Below are 24,163 nucleotides of genomic sequence, written 5' to 3' on the forward strand. Positions count from 1 at the left end.
ACAGTTACCCACACATTAAGCCGTATTATTTGACAACTAGTTGCATAAAAAATACTCCAAAAAGCACCAACACCACAAAGCACAAAGTATCTGAAGTTAAGCCTAGTGGACAGCTAGCAGCTAGGTAGGCACTTAAACAAGGCCAGTTTGCAACAAGGTATAATTTTAGCATTATGATAATACCCCATTCTTTCTTTCTTTGGTTTTGTTTTTTCATGCTATAATTCACCAGGAGCTAATGCTAGCTAGTGTGAATAGCATAATACACAACAGAAATGCGGTAATCAGTGCTAAAAATGAAATACAAAGAAACTACTAGAATTTCACTCTTCGAGACTGATGGACTGAAGTACAATTATACACACATTAAACTGTAAAAGGCACTAACACTACAAGCACAGTCACTCAAATTAGCTTAAGCTAAGCTTATCGTACAGCTGTTATAGCATACGGCTGGTATCCATCCATCTGTAAAGTTCTCATGGAAGCTGAAATTATTTATAGAGCCCAAAATGTTTCTTGCATTAGCCTTTAAACATGTTTATTTCTGCTGTAAAGTTGGTCATTTTAATATGAAAATCTGTGGTGATTGACTCGTACTTGGTGCCAGCCTCAAGTGGCCATTTGAGGTACTGCAGTCTCTTTTGCTCCTTAGCTACTTATTTTTCCTTCTTTTTGTAACTGTAACGTGCAGTTAAGTGCTTGTGATGCAAGTCTGAAATGTCAGCTTGTATGTAGCTTCATCCTGACGTGAACCGGTGTTTGTGCAGAAATAGTTTACATAACAATATCACTTCTGTGCCCTCTGGTTATTTTGTGAGAGCTTGTTAAGCACTGTTTAGGGAGCCACATGAGGGAAATGAAGCAGCCCCGGCTCTGGGCTGTGCCTGCTTGCTGAATCACTCCGGGATGGAGGGAGCGCTGCTAAAGGAAAGCATGTCCAGCAGGGACAAGTCGCCCAATTTGTCCTCAAACCGACAAGCTCAGCAGACTGAGCAGATCTGCCGCAGGGTGGGAAAGACTGGTGAGAGCATAAGGGGAAATAAAAATGAGAGGGGGTGAGGAAGAAGATCGAAAGTGAGCGGTTAAAAAAAAAAGAAAAGAAAGTACAGGGAAGCGGGGACATTGTTATACAGAGCTGCATCCTCGATGGATTGCATCTGGAGTAAACTCAGCCTTCGTCTCCTTTCTGCTTCCCTGCTCTCACTAAGATGGCTCAGCTCGGTTTTGTTGTGTTTATTTGTCAACTGTTTTCCTTTGTGGTTGGCTTTCGGTGGAAGGACGACTTAGCAATAATCCTGTTTTAATGATGGAGACTGTGTGCGCCCCTCTAACTAGAACAACAGTGTAACAGAAGGGATGATTTTTTTTATGTTACACCAGCTGTCTGTCTGAAATTTTAAAGTCGTTTGTTGTGTTTGTAACTTGTTTCCAGGACGTACAGCGTGCGCAAGTTCACATCCTCTGTCAAACACCATTAACTCCGGTTTGTTTGATCACAAGAGGCAGATCTGTAACTTTGCGGTTCCACAAGCAGGGCTCATTTTGCTATGTTTGCCCCCATCTCTCTTCGCTCAATAAATGAGAAACGAGGCGCTCGAAAGAGCCGATGGGGCTTCATGGGGTATTAATGAGCAATCAATGGGCAGTAATCGTAGACGCTCCTCCATCGGCGTTGTGGTCTGAAGTGCGAACCGCTCTGAGACCAAGACCCGGGCACAGCAGCACTTAAGTCAGGCACACCTCTGGTACCCTACATCAACCAGGCGCTGTCAATACCACCATTAGTGAGAGCTCAACATTGTCTGCACGAGTGTGTAAAAGAGATACACACCCAATAGTGGAGAAAAAATGTGCAATGTATTGTGCCACAGCGGTTGCTTGGGCTCATAATAATTCATCCGAGGTGTAAATTGGCTGAGGAAGTACAAACACTCCAAAGTGCAGTGTAAGGGTTTCTATAGAGGCCCGGAAGGGTCATATGAGGTCAAGACTTTATTATGGTGCCAAAGCAGATAAATTATATTCTGTGATGTTTTCTTTTTCTCTTTAAGGTTGCCAATCAAGTCGTGCAGGCGCTTCTAACCCAGAAGGTTTGTTACTTCTTTTTCTCTTAATGCATGCTAATATAAATTAATGGATATACTCTCAGTGTTGTTCTAACTGTCATGTGAATTTTACACTCAGACGATGCTCTTTCTATTTGTCCTCCTGAATCAGGATCTGAGGGAGGAGTGTCTGAAGCTGCGAACAAGGGTTTTCGATCTCGAGCAGCAGAATCGGGCGCTCGGTGTTTTGTTCCAGCAGAAGATCAAGCCGGCCTCGGACCTGCTTCTCCAGGTACGCTGCCCTTCCCAGAACCTACCCTCCTGTCGATACACTACATTGTAGGTGATCAAATGGCAGGAAATGTATCGTTAAACAGCTAAAGAACAAAAAACAAAGAAGAACAGAGTGTGTTCCTCCCCTCAGCCGACCAGACCGGTCGCTGCAGACGGCTGCCCCTCCCTGAGCCTAAGGGAGGTTTCTTCCTGTTAAAAGGGAGTTTTTCCTTCCCACTGTTGTCAAGTGCTTGCTCACAGAGGGTTGTCTAATTGTTGGCCTTTCTCTATATTTTTGTAGAGCCTTTGTCTTTCAATACAAATCACCCTGAGTTGAATGTTGTTCTAATTTGGGGCTATTTAAATAAAAGTGAATTGAAAATACAGAGGAATTCATGGTCCACTCAGTGACTGTGAGATGTCCAGGTCCTGTGGCTGATGATCAGTTAATCGAGTGCTTTAACCCTCTTAATGTGAAGCAGTAAGGAATGATTTAGTTTGCACAGAGCTGCAGAGAGTCTTGTCATATGCAAGCTTTGCAGGATCATACCGTCCTCAGCTACTCCTTTGCCAGTATACTTTATTTTAGTCTCGCTACTACCACATAAATGTTTAATCCACAAAGTACTGTATATAGATATTTGAACTCAAACATAAGTCTTTGCTCTGGCTTCTCCAATCGAAACAGCCACCTCCTCGGGTTACTGGAACAGTTTATGTCTCCTGTTGCTCAGACAAGTTACTGCCAAACTTGAGCAGCAGACTGAATATCATATTATATAGTCAAATTTTATAGGTATACATTTTAAAAATTAAGTAGGTCAGTTTGGGGTCCTATAGTTTTAGCCTGAGTTTGCATATCCACACTCAAACATGGTGGAAAGAACTCCTCCAGTAAACGACCCTGAGTGCTTCTCATGCATTTGAAGTTGTTTCCCATTTTTAGTTGTTTTTAAAGAGCTCTGGGGTTCTAACCAGAGAAAGAGACTGCTAAAAAAGAAAAGAAAAAACAACCCGTAAACACTTTGATTGTTTACGGGTTGACGTCTTTCTCTCTAAGCTTACATATGTGCCGTTTTAATGTTACTTTTATAGTTTTATGTTGAGGATTCACATGAAATTGGGACTCCCTGCAGCACGGCTTTCTACATTAAAAACTATGTTGGAAGTCTTTAAATGGCAGATACAAACTTAAAACATCTCCTGCCTTCCCCCAAAGTAGAGCGTCTTCCCTGGTGCCCTCTGGAAAACAAATCCCCTCCTCCAAATCAAAATAACACACTTCACATAAGTTCTGAAATGTTTGCAGCGCCAGGGCTATAATCTGCAACTGTCCACATCCCACAAACAACAAAGATTTGAACCCTGTAGCCATCACCAAACATCACTGTACTTATACTCCCCACAAACCCTATATTCTCTCAGCAGGAGTGGGTGTTTTTTTCTCTCCTTTTGGTCCCAATTTACTGAAAAGTGTCCATGTGTCCATCCAGCAGAATCTTTAAGGTGTAATTATGAGGCAAACGGACCTGCGGCTGTGTTTTTACGCAGCTATTGTCAACCATGATACGAAGCCAGAAGGGAATATGATGAGTCCGGAAATGTCACATAATTGTGGCTCTTTCTGGTCAATATGAAAAAAACATATCTATATCTATATCTATATATCTATATCTATATCTATATATATATCTATATCTATATCTATATCTATATATATATCTATATCTATCTATCTATATATATATATATATATATATATATATATATATATATATATATATATATATATCAAGACACCAAGAGAAGAAGAGCAGGCCGTCATCATGGAGAAGAGGGAGAAAGAAATTATGGGTAGATAAGGAAAAGGAAGGACATAAGATAGCAGAGGGGGGGGGGGGGGGGCATTGAGGGCAAAAACAGGAAGTGGTACAAATGCAGAAAATGAATTTAAAAAATGAGGAAAGAGAACTAATGTGGTTGTAGGCGTGTTATAAAGATCCTTTCAAGGTACTTTTGCTGCCATTAGCAGACAGGCAGGAATATTGTTAAGTGAAAGTGCAATATAAAAGGCTGGAAGAAGGATACTGCCGACACCGCAGCAGAAACCAAAGAGGTGCAATCTCACTGAAGAGGTGTATTAAGGCACTCAGGAATATGATAGAGTTTGAGATCAGGTTCAGTCGTTATTGAGATCCCATGCGGGTAATTGGATTGCGGCGTATTGCTTTATATCCCTCCGGCATCCAGCCGAGACTGTTTTTCTTCTTCTCTTTCCGGCGTGATTCAGACATTATGAGTACGTACGTAACGTAAGGCAGGTGAAAGGAACATAATCATGTAACGTGTGCGTGCTACAGTGCTGTTTGTGTGGTTTCTACAAGCGTGTGGGTTTTTGTCCGCTCATTATTTAATAGCAACATTTTAACCATCATCAGGGTGATTCAATGTAAGAGTTAATCATAATGTGATCACGCCTCTCCGGATGCTCGGCATGTCCTTTATGAGGGCTTCAGTCGTGTGTGGGAGAGCTGTTAAAAACAGCTCTATTTATCCACGTCACAAAGGCTCGGGACTTCCTACGGAATGGCTATATTTTTATCTGTCGTGCTGTATAATTATTATTTTTATAGTTATTTTTTGCAGAGTTAGATAAGAAGATCGAGGCCACTTTCTTATCTTCCTGTTCATTGTAACACTACAACCATAGACTCTATAAAAGACGGATGTAGCTGTTATTCATGGGTAGTAGTGGTGGTGAAGTGCCTCTGAAGCCTCGAGCTGAGCAATTCCTGTTGTTCTTATCTTAGTGTTTTCAAACCAGATGTGACAGCAGAGAGGCAGAACCAACCAAAAAATGAGTACAATGAGCATAGCCAATGAGCATACCCTTGATAATCCTCCTTTCTGACTCCAATAGTGACCACGAGCTACAAAATGAACTTTGTGTTTTATTTAATAACACCTGAAATCAACAATTGAGCCCATTAAGTCATCAAGAAAGTATTTATGGAGGTCCCAGAACAAGGGAGCTTAGACTTCAATGCCTCACCTCACCCCCAACCGGTTGTGACAGATGGCTGCCCCTCTTTGAGCCTGGTTCTGCCAGAGATTTCTTGCTGTTAAATGGGAGTTTTTCCTTCCTGCTGTTGCCAAGTGCTTAATCTTAGGGGGTCGTTTGATTGTTGGGGATTTCTCTGTATTGTTGTAGGGTCTTTAACTTACAATATAAAGCACCTTGAGTTGAGTTGTTGAGATTTGGGGCTACAGAAGAATTGAACTGAGCTAAATTGAATTAAATATACAACCAGAATATCATGGGCTGGGCCTCTGACCCAGCACTCCAAGTTCATTATGTATTGTGTATTTCTGATACACAATACACACGGTCTGCCCCCGCAAACCGTGACACAGAAGTCTGTGTATTCTTCTTATAAAGAATACAGGATTTGTGTTAGCACAAAGCTCATAACTACACTACAAAATGTTACATTTATTAAATATGGTCAAATGGAATATACTGCATTGGTATGCATTCACTTTATATCAAACACATTTTCCTTATTAATTAAACATTTTAATAATTTGATTGTTTCTTCTGACTGGTCTCTGGGCCTATGTTACTGGGGCCTCAAATAAAAGCTAGTTGATAGTTAGCTTAACCCTCTCCTCCCCCTTTTTAATGGATTACACATTTAGTGAAGCTGAAAAATGCAAGAATCTTTTTTTTTTTTTTTACATAGCTTCTCTGTTTACAGCTGATGTGCTAAACACAGTGAACCAATTACACATTTATCTTATAGAAATGAGGCTGTCATTATTTAAATAGTCATGAATACTCAGTTGTGAAATCTGCGAAAGCGCACAGCAAAGGACAACAAACGGGTTTGGATTTTGTATCTGTCAGATTACAGATAGATTTTGTGTTCAACTTACTAAACCAATTGAGCAGAATTACTTAAGAGAATATGAAAATAACCAGGGTGAGTTTTCATTTCTTTTCTGTCCTACACCCTGAAGCCGAGGGAGACTTAATCACCGATATGAGTGTACAGTTTCCCATTTAGCTCTGGACCTTTTTGCTTATCAGTAATTAAACGTTCCCCAGTTCCCCGTGGGCATCTTGAGTTCCTCTGATAAAGAACCATAATGCATTTGATAGTGAATGCACCGTTTGTGCACCTTCTCTGCCTTCAGCTGAAATGTTTTTGTGTGAAAATGCCACATATTCATTTCTGACATCCACATGTTAAAAAACAAAACAAAACAAAAAGCACGATTTCTCAAACTCTGCACTACGACCAGCTATGTGTAGTACCAGCCACGAATGCTGCTCGGGCTAGTGGCAATTGAGTCACCCATTACTGGGACAAATGCTTGTTTTCTTTTTCAAACCTACCTCCGAGCCCCAAGGACACAGCATGCATGCCGTGACCTCATTACTGCTCATGCGGTTGTGAAAAAGTTGTAAAAACTTTGTGCAGAGAAGAAAAAAAGAAGTTTGCAATAGCAGATTTAAACAAATACTCTTCCACAAACATAAATAACAAAATTTGCAGAGTGGAGCTTTGGAATGTCTGTTTTTAATGGAGCTCCATATATCTTACTTTATTATATTGCAGCGGAGCATTTGTCTTAGTTCCTGCTACAGTGCAGTGGGCAGTGTGTAGCTGGAAATTTAGGAAGAGCCTTTGTGATGAGTCAGACGTATAGATCCGGTCATGCAGGTGAGCATTATGTGGATGAGTAGGTGTGTGTGTTGTGAATTAATCTGCGAGCACGGCTTTTCTCTCTTGTGCATGTGTGGGTGTGTTGCAGGACGATGTGTTTTTGACAGCGAGTGCCAATACTGACGTATTTGTTTGGAAGCTATTCTGGGCTGACGTTCATTATCTTGAAATATGACCACTGTCAAAGCAGAAAACAACAACAACAACAGAACAAAAGCAGGAAGGCTTTTTCCTTCTGTTCAGTATATCTTGAAAAGTTTGGCTCCCAGACTAATGAAGTTACTCCAGACGTTAGCTAATAGTCAATAAAAGGCCATTATTTGCATGATATATTGCAGTCATCCCTGCATTAATGGGATCTTCACAATTTACATTTTTGACTTTGAATGTCAAAAAGTTCAAGAAGCGTACAGTCGGCCTTGTCAGCTAGCATTTCCTTCACCTATCTTTCCCCCCGTGACCCTGTGACACTATTGACTGAATCGTTGATGAGGATGCTGAGGAGGTGAAATCCAGCACCGTCATGATAAGATCAGAGCCCCTCCGTGACAGCTCAGCCACTCCCATCCTGTGTGGACAGCATCCAGGCCCGGCCGTGTCGCATCAGAGCTTCATGCACAGTTATCTCTGTGGACAGAATAAAATAATAACCAAACAATGTTTATTTAGATGGTGCTTTTTACAAGCAAAAACTGCAAAGTGCTTTATAGACAATAATCAAGTTCAACTACAAATACTGCACATTTATTAAAACATGGTTAAGAGCACTGTGAGGGTCAAAAGGTTTAATGTAAAAAAGACAAAAGCAGAAATGGAACGAAGCCGGTTGCTAAAATAGCAACGAGTGTTCCGCTGGCGCAGGTCGGTCACTGCGACCTCAGCAGCTCAAACACTGCCTGTTCTTAGTGAGATTATGTTTAACAAAAAATAATTTCAGATAGAAAATGTTACAAGGAAAGTGTGAAGAACTAAAAGATTAACAAAGTAAAATGACAATTACAGAACCTGAACTGTATTTTTTTCCAAATCCTGTAGATGTTTTTTCATCTGTCTTAAATTAAAATTTTTCGATATGGTTTTGATGTTTTCTTGATGAAACATTCTTTGGAAAAGGTTGTCAGCTTTGTTTTTTTAACAACCCATGTGAAAAAGACAGCTTTTTATTTAAAAACCTAAAACTATCACATATCATAATAATAATAATACTAATTAGGCCGTTTATACTGCACAATAATTAAAACATGCTTAAGAGCAGTACAAGACAAAGTTTAGACGTCACAGAAGCAGAACTGTCACAAACCCGGGTACAGAATTACCCGAGTCCTAGCACAGGTTGATCAGCAGCTCAATCGCCGTCTCTTCTTGGGAACAGTGGGATTGTGTTTAACAAACAGTTACAAACAATTTTACAGAACCTGAGACTGCACTGTATTTTGACAAAATGAAATGAACTCAAATTTTATTTTATCACGTTTAGTCCTGTAGAAGTTACTTTTTTTTAAATGGTGTGATGCTTTCTTATAATTTGTTTTTCAGCAGTTTGTCGGCTTTTAAAAAGAAAAGTGAAAATTGCATATTTTTATAAGACAAAAATTTGCACTTAAAATATATTTCTTTTATTTAATCAAAGAAAACCCCTAACTCTGATGCATTTTTTTATATGTTAGGTTTTTTTTGCTCTTTTGCTGTTAATGCCTTAACACACACACACACACACACACACACACATATATATGTATATGTATATATATATGTATATGTATATATATATACATATACATATATATATGTATATATATGTATACGTATATATATGTATACGTATATATATGTATATGTGTATATATATATGTATATGTATATATATATACATATACATATATATATGTATATATATGTATACGTATATATATGTATATGTATATATATATATATATATGTATATAACAAACCCTTTATATTTATAAATCTGATGAGTGTTCGGCAAGATCATTTTAAAAGTTTTGATCTGTAACAGGCAAAAAAAAAAACCCGAACACGTTAGAAAGAACTCTGTGCCAGCATCTAAAGCTGGATGCTTTTATAAATCCTACAAATGTTAAAGAATACTGTCTTTATACAGTTTGTTCAGCGGAAACATGGAAAATGGGCATCGATCTGTTTCCATGGCAAATTACCACCTTGTCGCTGATGGTACAAAAATCAGTCACGCTAACAGCTTATTCACAGGCTTTCTCTAATACAAAAAGCAGCTTTTCTTTTGGATTTTTTTTGTCTGAAGTTGGAGTGAAAAATCCACAATGAATGCAACACAGGTTGCTTGTTCTAAAGAGACAAAAGAAAGCAGGGAAGTTTTGGTGTCATTAGAAGTCGTGTATTTTTTCTCTTCACAAGTCGATATACACAGTCGGCAAAGAGGTTTATGGAAGTAAATAAAATGGAAACCATTTTTATTTTAAAACGTTCATGCCATTGAAGGAAAATTTGAGGAGATCATTTTCAAAGCTCAGTTTCCATTTACCGAGGGTGACTTTTGCTTTTATAACACCCAATTTATTTTCTTCAAGGGGTGCACAGCATGTGAGTCGCCACTTACTTTAATGGTAGAAACTGAATTTAAAAAAAACAAAAAAACAAAAGAAAACAAAGCGACCAGTGCGTAGAAGCACATGAATATACTCCCTAAGTGAGCATTAGTTCTACCCTTGGCAGGAAACGCAGCACAAGATCAAGTGTTCTGTTCCTGCAGATTTCTAGTTTAAGTTAATTTGAGCTCAGGGAATCCAGTGTAATTAAGTTCTGGGATTAATATGTGGAAATGTATTTGGTTTTGTATCCTTCCCTCTTAAGCATGAGAGTGAAATAACAGAAGAGACTAGCACAAATAAAAAAAAGGGGAAAAAATCAAAGCAATCCCAAACTCCCTGATGCAATTATTTCCTTTTCACATTATTATTATTTTTTTTTTCTGGACGATGACATTAATGACTTTGAGGGAGAGGGATGAATCGGGGCTCCGTTTGGCACCAGTGGAGGGAATCAGATAGGTAAAAATATTGCTCCGCCTCAGCCTACTGTGCAGTTGTTTGAGATTTTCAAAAATGAATTCAAATGATTACTTTGTTTAATTGCTTTCTTTTAATATTTGTCATTCGAGGGAGATTTAGACAATACTCAGATCAAAATCCTCACGCCCAGCCGAGATGCTACAAAAACGAATTTCAGGCTATGCTGTGCGCCGCATAAAGTACTGATAAAGATCTTCATACCAATTATGCTCTTCTGTCATCTCAGATGCTCCTCTTGAGATCCCCCAAAGTCAAAAATTCATCTTTGCGTGTACTTCCCGTTTGACTTTCAGAAACTCCACTCTCGGATCATGGATCTGTCTGCAGCAGATTTGCTCCTGGAGCCAGAAAGAAGCAAGGCTTTCCTACTTTCCAGGAATACAGACTCCCCCTCTAATGTAAGCCTAATGGGAAACATTAAATGTACTTTTTTTCCCCTACCCATATAACTCATCCAAGTGTTGCAGCACAACTATACCCCCATCTCCCATCAAGAAATCATTCCAAGATATTAAAATACAGATCTAAAATCCAAAGCCATGACCCCTCCTGTGCTCTCAGCAGGAAAAGCCAGCAGTATCACTTGGCACTAAGAGGAATATATCCTTGTCATATTACCAAAAAACCATCGATTGAGACTCGTCTTCAGTAAAAAAAATGACTCCACAGGACACTCTGGAACATTAATCGGCTTATATATTATGCATTAAGGCCCGAAAATGAGTTTGCTCCATTTCCTTTGCCCTTTTACCCCTCTGAGGATGCCACCTGATAAACCCTAATGCGTGCCATCGGAGCAGAAAAAGAAAATGAAATAATAATGGCCGAAAAGCGAATTATGAATCATCTTGTAATCAGGATGAGCAAAACCTCTACATATCCTTAAATAAGTCATGTTAAGTGACACGCACATGAATGTGAGAGTAGAGAATTGAAAACTGTGCCATGGATGTATCGGATTCCTCATCTTAAACTCCACTGTCATTGTCAGATTGTCTGCAGGGAAATGCTAATTGGACAAACATCTGCCGCGGTGTGGTGACTGCACACGAAAGATGATTGATATAGGTATTTCTTTAAGTTTAAAAAGTGCAGTACTTCGACAATTTAGTAGACTTTTCTGTGATATTTGATTGGGTGTGTCACGTTTTTCTTCAATACCTTTCATCACAAAATCAACAGCATGATGGCAATTAGATATGCAGCAGTACCCAACACATACACACGTTTGATGTTTAGTCGGACTAAAGGAAAGCTTATGTAACTCACAAACATTGTTAAGCGGCCATGTAAGTGATTCCATCTTAATGCTATGTCGCCTCTTTTCTGTGTCATAGGAGGTTCAGTTGAATGGAAAGGCAGGTCTCCCTGTGGCCAAATGTCTGAGCCAGCTGAGCCTGACAGTGCCAGCGCCCGTGTACCCACGCAGCAGCTGTAGCAGCAGTGAGCTGTCGCTGTCGAGCGCGTGCAGTGAATTCTCCAGCGGCTCGTACACCTGGAATGATGGACGCTCCTGTGGGAAAATGGTAAACCACCTCGCTCATCAGGCTCATTAGGGGTGCTTTAGTCTTTATTTCGAGACCTTAATTAATCCCAAAACCTTCATGCCTGAGTTTGCTGATTATGTTTCCAATTGGAGTTTAAAGCTTCTGAGAAAATGTGGGATTTCATATTTAAAGACAGTCCTGCACCATCCTAATTCCAAGCATTTAAAATATGTGGTGGAATAAAAATAGCTTGCACGCAAAAGCCAACATTATGATTTGCTTTTCTCAGTTCTATTGCTTTACGTACTAAAGAATATGTGTTCTTACTACACAGAGACTGACTCTGCCTCCTTTCTCTTTTCCATTTAGTCGTCTCTGACGTGGGAGAAGAGGCTGAGTTTGGGTTCGTCAGCCCCTAGTAATATCTGTGCTGCTCAGGAGGAGCACCTCCCCACAAGACGTAAGGAGAGCCACATACTGGAAGGACTGAGAAAGCTCCAAAGGAGGAAACACAGGAGCTCCTCCTGTTCCTCCAAGGTCTCCAAGTCAGGCTACAAAGACTGCATGAACTCCAATGAGGGAATCTACTCACTGGGCATCAAGAGTAGCAGTAAAGGGGTGTCTAGGCCTACCCATGTGGGGAGAACTGCTCGGGGAAAGCAGTTCGCTTATGATTCTGATGATGCAGATGATGAACTGGCACATTCTAGTTGTAGAGATAACATCCCCACCAAGGACAACTGGTTTCACTGTAAGAAGCTCTCACACAGCATCTCAGACAGTTTATGTAGCTGGGAGGGAACGCAAGACAGCGGAGGTGACACTATCTCAAGTCCTGTGGCTACTAAACACCCTTCTGGGTATGACTCAAAGGAGCAGCCTGAAAGACTCATGAGTTTTATTAACAGCCTTCTCCCTGAAGGAGGGCGGATATCAGCTTTTACGAGACCATCGAAGCTGCACCTCACCCCTACTGAACCAGAAGTTCCCCGTCTGTCTGATGCGGATGATCTGGAGGAGTTAAAGTCTGAGTCAAGTGACATCCGAATGTCCTTTAGCCAGCCACCAGAGCAAGCCGAGAGGGACTCGAAGAGGTTGTCAAGAGATGCTGCCAAGCTGATTACACAGCAGTGCTTGCGGAGAGACCAGGTTCGTACCCAGTCTGCAGATGGAAGACCCAGGCCTTTCAGCCTGATTAAGGAGCCCAAAGTGACCAAATGCACCCAATCTGAGGAGAGCGTGTTGACAATATTTGATGCAGAAGGAGAGCCTATTGAACTTTGTGCAGAGAAACTTGAAGCAGCTGCTGGGACTCAAAAAGATATTCAGGGTAGCAAAGTAGTTCCTGACTACACAGAACTGGTGCCCCAAGAGAGGCCAACAAAGCAGAAACCCTCAAAATCAAGAAACTACAGTGTTCTTGAGTCTCCAGAGAAGCCGTCTGAATATCAGATCAGGACCCACAAGCCAAGGGAGCAAAGCAGTAGCAGGGAGGGAAGTGCAGAGAGGCTATCAATGCAGCTGACTCCACAACGGAAACTTATCAAACCACCAAGCAACCGAGCTAGTAAAGGCCATTCCATCCCTCCCATGAATGATGCTGCTGGTTCCAAGTCCAGTAGTTCAAAGATACCTGGTAGTAATAAACCTTCAGGATCCCCACTGAGATTATCTAAGAGTTCTGCCACTGAACCAAGTAACAGCGGGAACTCAGGACCCCCTGGGCAGGAGAAATCCCCCTCCTCTCCGACAGTTAAAATGTCCAGATTCATCAAGACACCAGGAACCTGTATTCAAAGCCCAAAAGCGGTGAACTCAAAGCTCCCCAGCAGGGCCGAATGGAATAAGGGCGCCTCATCGAGTTCCCCTCACCTCTCAAGGAGACACCTGGAGTATGCTGACAATGGCGAACAGCCAACCAGAGACAAACACTGTGAAAACAGCAAAAACAAACTCAGGTCCCCCTCTCCTCCCCCTCCCCCGGGCCGCACCACCTCTTTACTGATCAGACCAAATTACGAGGGGTCGCCAACCACTGTGAGGGGTCCACCCCCAAGTTATCACACCTCACTTTTACCAAATATGCAATCAACGCTACCCATCAAGGATAAAGACTGTTTAGACTTGGATGCAGGCTACGGGACTGCACTTGCACCTCAGAAACTGGTTGACAAAACCAGTCAGCACCTTCAAAAGTCCCCTGCCATGACTAAGACACCTGCTAAAGGCGATTTCAAGCGGATGACCACGAAAGACTACCTCCCTTCTGCAAACTCAGGGTGTGCTCGAGAACCTGAAACCGCACCTAAAACCTCGAAGAATGTCCCTCCTCCCTACAGTGCCCTCAGAGGGTCCTCATTTCAGAACTCACCTGCAAGCAAAAAAGGATCTGCTAATAAAAATGTCCATCAGTCAGTGCAGAAGACCTCTATTAGTTTACCTGTTTCACTTCAGGACACACCTCAAGGTCAGGCAGAGCCACAAACTGACAAAGCTTTAGACAGCTCTATTATTATGTCCCCTAACCTAGCAGAAAAAGCCTCAAAGACTCGCATCCCAATGGGCTTTAAGGCATTTTTAAAGTCTCCTCCTAGCCATAAAAATAGTCTCTCTATACCAGGCAAACAAGAGAAAGATCATATCAACTCAGTCTCCAAGGAGACTGTGACTTCAAATGCTTCTGCCCAGTGTGACAACTTGCAGACAGAGTACAATATTGATTTGCCAACCAAGATGTCTGTTACAGAGGGGAAAGGTGAAGTCCAGTGTAGGTTACTGGAAGAAGAATTACAAGCTCTTGTGGTGCCAGAGGAAGGGGGTGTTTGTGATAATGGGAAAAGGAGTAGTCAGCTTTTTGGCAGATCCATATCTATTGCTGCCAAACCTCATTTAAAGCCAGCGTTAGGGATGAACGGGGCAAAAGCTCGTAGCCAGAGTTTCAGCACCAACTACATTGAAAAACCAAGCATCAATTCCTTAGATGGGCCGGGAAAAATCAGAACTCAGATCATTACCAACTCAGGTGAAAGGGGGAACTCTCTGTCGAGACAGAGTTCCTTAGAAGCGACCTGTGCTGGGTTAGCAGAGAGCTCTGTTCATTCCCCAAGGACAAGACTTAGCCACTATGGAGGCATGACAGGGTCAAATAGTCACGGCATCCTCCCTGAGAGAGCTTTCAAATCGGGTTCTAAAGTTGAGGGGTCACAGGGCACAGGGAAGGCGGAGGCAGTCATGTCACCTTCTCACAAAGTGGTTCGTAGTTTACCCATCAGTGATAGGACTGGTTTAAACATCCGTAAGCCATCGAAGGTTGCCTCTCATCCACAGTTTCATCCTCCGTCCTCTTGTGTCTACAGCTTGGAAAATCCAGTTAGAAAGACAGAAGACAAAGCAGCATTCCCTGATGAGCCAGACTTCAGCAGGGAAGTCAAAACCCAGGCAGACTCCCCAAACAAACACCCAGATATGGAGGAGAAAAAAATCAGCCCAACAGTCACCACTATTGAAGAGAAAGTCATGATGGGAATTAAGGAGAACGTGCAGAAATGTCAAGAACAGGAGAAGGTTGCTGCCACCGAGGCCAAACAGAAGACAGGTCCCTCTCTGGCAAACTGGTTCGGCCTCCGTAAGAGCAAACTTCCAGCTCTGAGTAGTAAAAAAGCCGACTCTCCCAAGGGAAAAGAAGAGAAGAAAGAGCTGAAGATCGGATCAGTTCTTGGAGGCAAACAGATGAAGTCTGACAAGAAGAAGGATAAGAAGAAAAATGATAATCAGCAGAAAGAAAGCCAGGAGGTGCAGGGTCTGTCTGAGATGAACAACAAGCTTAGCTCCATTATGGACCACTGCAACAATCAGATGGGTCAGATTGCCAGTCAGATCCAGTGCACGACGGCCTTTATTGGAAAAGACCAGTTTGTGAAAGAGCTTCTTGGCAGGTGAGTTAGCAACACCTTTGTCATTAAGAAAATCAAGTATTATTATCCTAATTGATCGGATGCTGTGCTGATTATTTCCTGTCACCGAGCTTTCTCAGAGATGCCTTCCCACTAAGTGAATCAACGATTCAGAAGCAAAGTAGTAGCTCTATTACATTAAACATGAGCAATCCCTATATTAAGCTTGTGTGTTTAGAGAAACACAAACAGCAGCTGTCTGTTTGAGGTGTGACTCTTCACTAGAGAGTATAAACAGTTTGCGGATCAGACACATAGTCAGCAACACTCAGGATTATTGTATGTTTAAGCCACAGTCATCTACTCTCTTTGCTCATTTTCCTCTTCAAAAACCCAGCTGACAGATTTTTATCCTTCAAACACTTGTGAGGTACCACTTCATGCAGGTTGTTAACCGTGCGATGACATTTCCATGTGTGTCTGTGTGCGTGTACACATGTGTTTACCTGTGCGTTCATGAAGCGAAAGAGTGGGTCAACGCAATTTATCAGCAGTCTCGCTTTCTACCTGGCGAGTTGATAAAGGAAGTACTCGGCACACAGACATGAAAAACAGATCAAATCTTATTTCCTGACAGGACCGCTGTGAAGGGTAACTCCGTGGCCACATCGCCGCCTGGGATCTCCACGCCCAAGAAACACAGCGAAACGAAGGGAGATATGGATATCTGTTCAGATACTGCTGTAAGTGGACAAACATGCACTGCAGACTTTGTTACAGTTTTTGGGGCAAGCTTGTTTGCAGTGCACGCATACGTGCAAAATTCCCATAGGTTTGCACACTTGTACAGTATGAACATGTTCACAAACAGATCCACAACACCTCTGCCTCTTCACCATCACATCCCCTGAAGGCTCAATATTGATTCGCATTGTGTTCTGACTCAGCCTACAATTCATCGCCTACGTTTTTTATTATCAAACCCAATCCTGTGTTGTTGTTGTCTCCACAAAGCTGAAGGTTTTTAAGCTATATCTCGCATAGAGGCAGCCATCAGGCTGTGGATGTAGTACAGACTTAAATTAGGCTCCTATCAGCTGTTTGATTTTGTAAATCATATCAGTGCACTTTGTAAGCAAAATGCTAAAATCATGACCTTGTGGGTTTATTCTTTATTACCTGTCAGTCAAAATGCCAAAATATGACGGAGAGCCTGAGAGCTTGAGAGCGACTGAAAGAAGGGAGACAGCAATAATAAAAGAAACTGAAAGGAGCAGTCTGAACAGGGGGAAAGAATGACAGTCTCACCGCATAATGTAGGAAATTTAATCCAGATGATGTGAAATTTTGATAACATGGAGGAGCCCCTTATCGCAGGCACTCAATTTGACAAAAGAGCCATTTAATACCATCCTCCAAGCTTTCCGTCTATCTTCTCCCCACAGAAATACAACAAAAGAGCCACACTTTATGACCTACAAGCTCCTTTTACACCACCCCCAAAACCACATTTTTAAAATAACCTAATTAAAGTATGGCAGAAAGTCTGTGACAATTACCTTACTTCTTTCTGAACAAAACTTTCAACACATTTCACAAAGCCAGAAGCTTGTCCAGTCCTCTGGAAAGTCATATAGTACGTGAATCGGTTTAACCGATCCTTTTCATCCACAATTTTCTTTTGCACATTACCTAAAAGAAAGCCTTTTAAATTGATAAATGTTAACAGCTTATACAAACAAAGCTGCATTTATACTGTCTAATATATCCAGAAGGTATCCTGGGGTATGTGGACAGCTTAGCTCAACTCATCTAAAAGAAGAAAATAATTAATTGATTAGCAATAGAAATGTAACTATAAACATGTATAGGGATTTGGATTGCGTAAGTAATAAAAAATTGAGAAAAGGCATGTCAAAATACCTGGATAAATGTTGGCATAAGCAAGAGAAATTTTTTGCAGGAAATTCACAGTAGCTCGCTAAAATTAGGGTTAAAAAGGGAGAAATTATGACCTAACAGCGTAAAAATTTAGATGAAGAAATGAAAGAGCAATAAAACTTGCACCATCTAGCTAAAACTAGCTTAAACCATTACACAAGGTAGCTAAAAATATGAATCAAACATTTAATGTATTACTACCAGTTTGAATTGTTAGCTAAAAATTTATTTAAAATACTTTTTTACATGTAGAAAATATAGAAAAACGTGTGAAATAGTTATGAATACTAAGTTTAACATACTGGTTGAAATTGTTAGATAATTATAATAGATAGATAGTTGAAATGACTTGCTTAAATGATGTGGAAAAAGCAGAGCGTTAATAATTACTGGTTTAGCTAGCAGTTAAAAACAGTTTCTGCTAAATATGGTTGAACAAATTAGTAAACAATGTTAAATATTTTAGCTTAAAGTATTAAATGCCAGATGAAATTATTAGCAAAATAAGTATAGATGAACAAGCTGTCAGTAATCTAATAGTTGGGATATTTCACTAATGCTACAGTTGTACTAGTCTGTACAACTGTACAACTGTACAACGATACTAAAATTATTCAAAGCACAGGCTTTCACTGTTATTTCAAAGTTTACTCCCAGTAAATGTATGCCAATCTGTCTGAGAGTGATTGCAGGCAATCTGAGCTAGACTAGGATTGTTTGGAGAGCGGTTGCTGCAACGTCTTGCAATCAGTTGACCAATGTGAAAAAATTCAGGGCAGTTACTAAATAACCACTGATTTTCTCTGTTCGAGCAAGAAGGTTTCTGTCCTATTTGTACTGTGGTGTGACTGAATTTAATTGCTATGATTGGTTACTAAGCTGAAAGTGTTTACAGTTTAAAATAATTTTCAAATAAACGTGTTTGAACTTGAAAAGTGGGGATGGTGAAGGTGTTCTCAGGTCTATCTGACAAACCATTAAGGGTGTGTCAGAAAAAAGGTTTAAAATCTTTGCTTTACGTCATAACTTTGTCACTAACATGGAGTTTGTTCATTTTCTAGACCCTCATAATAACAGAGAAGATCAACCTAAAGGCTGAAAATGTAGAGGGACACATCCCAGACGCAGCTTGTCAAGACCACATGTTAGGTGAGTCTGTGAGTTACTTTTCAGCTTTCGCTAAAGGCAGTTTAAATGAACAATATCTTTCCTCTTCTCTGATTTGAGTTGTTACTTTGCCTAAACTTCACGTCTTCTCTTCTCTGGGTTTCATACTCTATCTGCAAATGTTTATCTCACTGAGTACAGGTTTTCATTTGGCTTAAACCTGTCAAAAATCAACCGGTGCAACAAAGCATTAACACATTTTTACAGTTGCGATTTCCTGATGTGACTGACAACTCAATTTCGTCGCCAAATGATTCCCCTCACTGCCAGACTCACCATTACTGTGGGGAAATAGCAGCGGTTGCAAACGGCACGTTGACAGTCTGTTCAGGTGATTGACGTGCAGCCGGGTGATGTTTCACAATGCCTGAGCAGCTAAAGAAGTGAAAAAATAAATGCATCAAACAATTGTGAGATGAGATGATGACTGTTATTACTGCAGAGCGACAAACTTACATTGTAGATTGTAGCTCGGTGAGGGGAAGGAGGGGGTGTAGGTGCTGTTTACTGGATGTGGATTGCACCGTGTTCGTTACTCGGCTGTCACTCACCGGGTTATTGACAAATTGTTTCACAGATTCATCTCAAAGTACATAATGGCATGCTTCTTGAAATGTAGCTCTATTGCAGGTGTGAATTTAGATTTGCTGATAGCAGGGTAGCGATTTTGTTTTTTCTCTTAGTTTTATTAAAATAAATTAGATGGGTTATAACCCCAGCCAGTTTGTTTCGGAGGGAAAAGAGGGGTGTGCAGATAAGTCTGAATCATTATTTTATTTGTTCCTTCATTGCCAAAACTTGGGAGAACACTAAAAATGTAAATAAAATAGCATATTCTGATGGAAAATGGTTAGGATAAAACTTCAAATAAAATAAATAGTATATTCTAAAATCTCAGAAACGCTACAGGGAGCTGAAAACCATTAAAAATGTGTCCTTCTTAGAAGCCGAGTTGGAGCTGCCACTTAGAGCAGCTGTCTGAGGATGCAAAAGACCCGAGGGCCAACCTGTACATGCATGTTAAAAATAGAATTGCAGGACAGCGTGTACAGCATGTAAAAGAGGTCACTTAAGGTGATGAAATTCCTGACTCTGTGATTCCTTTTAGACAGGGCAAAGCCCTATGGGTACTTTTTTCAAGCATGTAACTTTAGCATTTTTGTGTCATTTTCAGCTGTGATAGGTAGGAGTTTTCAGAGAATGAAAACCTCCAAAAACCAGACACAGCTGGTGAACATACACTGACCGGACACTTTGTTAGCTACCCACTGCTAGTAAAAGTATTGGACCCTCTTCTTCAAAACTGTTTAAATTTTTCATGGCACAGATTCAACGAGGTGCAACATTCCTCAGACTTTTCTGCCCATATTGACATGATAGCGTCACATAGTTTCTGCAGATTTGTCAGCTTGCACATCCATGATGTGAATGGGCTTTAGTTGCTTAAGCTCTGGCGACTGTCGTAATCTTTTGAGTACAGTGAACTTTTTGTCATGTTCAAGAAACCAGTGTTATTTGAGTTTTGTAACAAGGCACCAACAACAACTATGCCATGTTTAAAGACACACCTTACTTTACCATTGTGATGCTCCTGAAAGGATAAGAATCTTTGATTGCTGCTGCTAGCACAGACAGCTTAAATAAATAAGCCACAATGTACCGGCTTTTATGAAAGTTGGCTCGCCAACGACTGCTCAGAGTGGTGGCTTTGTAAATTCTAGTATTGGGTTAGACCCCCTTTTGTCTTCTGATCAGTCTTAATTCTTCATGGCATAGATTCAACAAGTTGAGATTATCTGAGTTTTGTGACACAGTGTGTTATCCTGCAGTCATCAGAAGATAGGTGCACTGTGGTTTTAAAAGGATGGACACGTTCAAGCTCAGTTGGTACTTAGAGCCCAAAGTTTTCCATTTTGTTTACACCAAATTCTGAATGGCGTGGCACAAATCGAGACTGATCAGACAACAAAACATCCAATAATCTGTTGTCTTGTTTTGGTGAGCCTGTGTGAATTGTAGTCCCAGTTTCCTGCTCTTAGCTGACAGGAGCAGCACCCACTGTGGTCTTCTGCTGCTGTTGAGATGCTCTTCTGCATACCTTGGTCATAATGATTGGTTATTGTACTTCCTGTTGCTTTCCTATTAGCTGAATGTAGTCTGGCTATTCTCCTCTGACCTCTGGCATCAACATGCTGTTTTTACCCAGAGAACTGCCAAACACTGGATATTTTCTATTTTTCCCTGTAAACTCTAGAAACGTCTATGTTTTTGAAATACTCAGACCAACAACCATGCCACATTCAAAGTCACTTAACACAACTTTCTTCCTTATTCTGATGCTCAGTTTGAACTTTAGCGGGTCGTCTTGATCATGTCTACATATCTAAATGCACTGAGTTGTTGCGTTACTTATTAGATTAGATATTTGCATTAATTAGCAATTGAACAGGTGTACCTAACAAAGTGGCCAGGGACTGTAGTTAAGAACTTAGGTGCTAAAGAGTCAGAAAGTTCCTCCAGGAGTTGGTGGAGATCAAAACGGAGCAAAAACAAAACTGAATATTCAAAGGTTTACTAACAATAGCAATAAAGTCTTAGTCTCCAAATGTAATATATTTTAACTAGATGGAAAAGCTGGCCATTGTTCTCTGGGGTTGCATCTTAATTAGTCCTGTTTGTATGCAAAACATGCATGCTGGTGACAGTGAAAAATCTATACATCTGCCAGTTCTCACAATTAAAATAAATGTGTTTGTTAAGGCTGAGTGCAGATGGAAATAATCTCCACAGAAGCACAGAGTTGGCAGATTGAGCTGCGAAGCTACTAATCAATCACAAAATACTTTTGGCTTGAGCCACTAATAATGGGTCTGAGCCATGTCACCAAAAATAAAAATGTTAATTGTTTCTGTATTCTGGTTAACAGGCTGCCTTCTTTACATTCTGCCAACTAAGCGCTTCACGACAGCCTGAATTAAATATTTAATAAAGGTTCAGCTGTGGCTGCTCGTTGCTTTTCAGCACTGCTATAATGTCACGTCCCTCCAAAGTGCAGCATTCACAGGCTTTAATGCCAGGTAAACACATCAATCATATAAATAGTTTACATCCAGCCGGTTTATGATGCAAGCAGCTCGAGTTATGAATGCGGGCTTGGAGGTTCACTCTGGTCAGTTATTGTACTGTGCATTAGAAGAATTTCCCTCAAGGCAGGTATTTTTTTCCTCATAAAGGGACAATAAATAACGTTTTGACTGACCCGGAGCTCAAAATGACTCTAATACGTCTGCAGAGGTTTGATGGCACTGTTGATCAATACTAATAATTCAGCTATTACTTCACCAGGTGCTGATGTGTGTGCTGTTCAAAACTTACTTTGTAGACTTTTGTTTTTAGAAAATGGCGCTGCCTTTTTAAAACAAACAAGCACGAAAGTACAAAATAACAGAAAAAGACTGTATTCTTCAGCCAAAGAGGAATAATTTCAACTGGATGTTTGCTCCAGCAACAAAAGAGATAGTACACTCTGTTGTATTAATCCAGCCTTACAATTTCTGTTGTGTTTTTCTTCGTCGAATAAACCCATTTCCACACAGAGGAGGTATCAATAAGGCAACTCTCTCTGCTCAAACCCTGGAGGTTGTATACAGAAGTGATAGGGAGCTCATGAAAAACTAGATTATGTCCAGTCGTTGTTCCCTCTGGGTAGAATTACTGTGGACCTTGTTATAGTTTGGTTATAGAGGGCATTTTGAACTGCCAGGCTTGGCATTCAATTACACAGCCGTGTAATCTATGGCTCTCTCCGCCTTTCGCTCCCATATACAAGTAAACATCCATGTGCATACGGAAGCTATGACATGCACTGAGATCAGCATTTCTGTTTATTCCAGTACATGTAAGTGTCCTCGAGGGCCTGATAGCAGATACAACTAACAGGCCATCTGTGCAATGAACATGGTGTATCTGTACATGCACAACACTTCTATAAGGACTCGTTTTCACAGTATGTTGTAAAATCTGCTGAAAGTTGGCGACATGCACCAATTTTTCTTTTCAAAAACTCGCTCAAATATTCCCCTACTTTGTGCATCTATTGGCAATGCTTTTAAATTTAGATAATGTACATTTAAGTAATGTATTTGGCATCCTTGCTAGAAAAACATCCAAAGAGAAAATGAATAGATGGTATGAGCTTCACATCTAAGTGTAAATATTGTTTTCTGTTTTTCTTTCTAGCGGTAAACTAATTCTGAAGTATGCCCGATTAAGTACTTGCAAATTCTTTTTAAACTCACTGTGAAGCACGACAGCGCTGAAAGAAACCCTTTAAGCTTTAGTAACACTGAGAGGCAGAATCTGTAAATATCTACGCATTTCTGAGAGACTGAAGAAAAGAAAGCCTTCAGGTTCGCTTTAAGAGTTTTTAACAACCAATACTTGGAGATGCAGAACTGATGAAAAAGTCTTGAACTTCCACTGTTTTTCACTTCAGACAACTTTTTAGGAGGTTTACACTCCAGTATCTCCGATCATACTTCTCATCTTTCTTGTTTCCCAGGGAACCAGACTTGAGCAATAGTTCTCCAGACTTTCTGAAGGTCTTTCAAAGTGTTTCTTTAGACATTGGCTTCTTTTTCACTCACTGTCAGTCCAGAACTTGTTCCCAACCATTTTAAAAGGAATGGCTTTGTTTGTTAAGCCACTTAACTCTGACCTATAAATTATTCAAGCATAAAAAGACTCCTAACTCAATGGATGAACCAGTTTTGTTTTTGTATATAACAGACACCTTAGTGAAGAGCCTATTTAAATTTTTAACTTTGTTATTAGCAGCCTGTCACAAAAACAATGTTTTTCCAATTTCTTAAGTACAATCTATGAAAAATACCAAAGATAACTGTACTAGTATGGTATTTTTGCACCAGGTGATTCCCAAAGAGATAATAAGTAAAAACTTGGTCATACCAAATTCCGACTTTCAAGCTCATTAGAATTCTACAAATTTTGGTTTTGCTTTATATGCTGTATTTACATGTATGTTTACACATGCTTCATTAAATCACTATTTCCCATTTTCCTTGCAAAATAGAAAGAAGTGGGGGTGGCTCAAGGCTTTTCCCAGTGCTGTAAATTAATCTGAATCTTTTTGACCCAAGAATTACTTTGACGTACTTTTAGCTCATTATGCAAAACTCTGGCAATGTTTAATATGAGCGTCCACCATTGGAGCAGTATACACAGCTGAAAACAAGAAAAGGAATAACAGGTCCCTGGTAAGAAAGCTAATTAATCCTCAGTGGTTTTCAGTGTAACTCAGCAAAAAGTTGCAAACCACTAATAATTAGCCGATGTAACTGTTGGCCATTACCATTCACAGTTACAAGGGCCTGTGCTGTGCTGAATGGCCATCCATCTGTTCCAGCCTGAGTCAAGGCTCTGCAAACTGTGGTTTCTAAACGACATCCATCTGTTCCTACTCGCTGTCACATCGCCTGATTACAACCCAGCGTGCACTCTGATGAATCCAAGGAGCATGTCCTTGGGTTGCAGCTC

At 40.5% G+C, this 24,163-nt stretch overlaps 1 protein-coding gene across 12 annotated transcripts in view; it reads left to right on the forward strand.

Annotated features, from left to right (window-relative positions):
- Nucleotides 1-24,163, forward strand: part of LOC146491542 (nck-associated protein 5-like) — a 183,288-nt gene that overhangs the window by 135,722 nt on the left and 23,403 nt on the right. For all 12 annotated transcript variants that reach the window (XM_085152009.1, XM_085152014.1, XM_085152010.1 and 9 more), the window contains 7 exons: nt 2,055-2,093; nt 2,221-2,340; nt 10,413-10,517; nt 11,457-11,645; nt 11,976-15,541; nt 16,137-16,242; nt 18,502-18,589. In XM_085152009.1, coding sequence (XP_085008135.1) covers nt 2,055-2,093; nt 2,221-2,340; nt 10,413-10,517; nt 11,457-11,645; nt 11,976-15,541; nt 16,137-16,242; nt 18,502-18,589 — 4,213 coding nt within the window. The remainder of the gene's footprint in view (nt 1-2,054; nt 2,094-2,220; nt 2,341-10,412; nt 10,518-11,456; nt 11,646-11,975; nt 15,542-16,136; nt 16,243-18,501; nt 18,590-24,163) is intronic.

Source organism: Neolamprologus multifasciatus, chromosome 23, assembly GCF_963576455.1.
Source record: "Neolamprologus multifasciatus chromosome 23, fNeoMul1.2, whole genome shotgun sequence".
Classification (NCBI taxonomy): Eukaryota; Metazoa; Chordata; class Actinopteri; order Cichliformes; family Cichlidae; genus Neolamprologus; species Neolamprologus multifasciatus.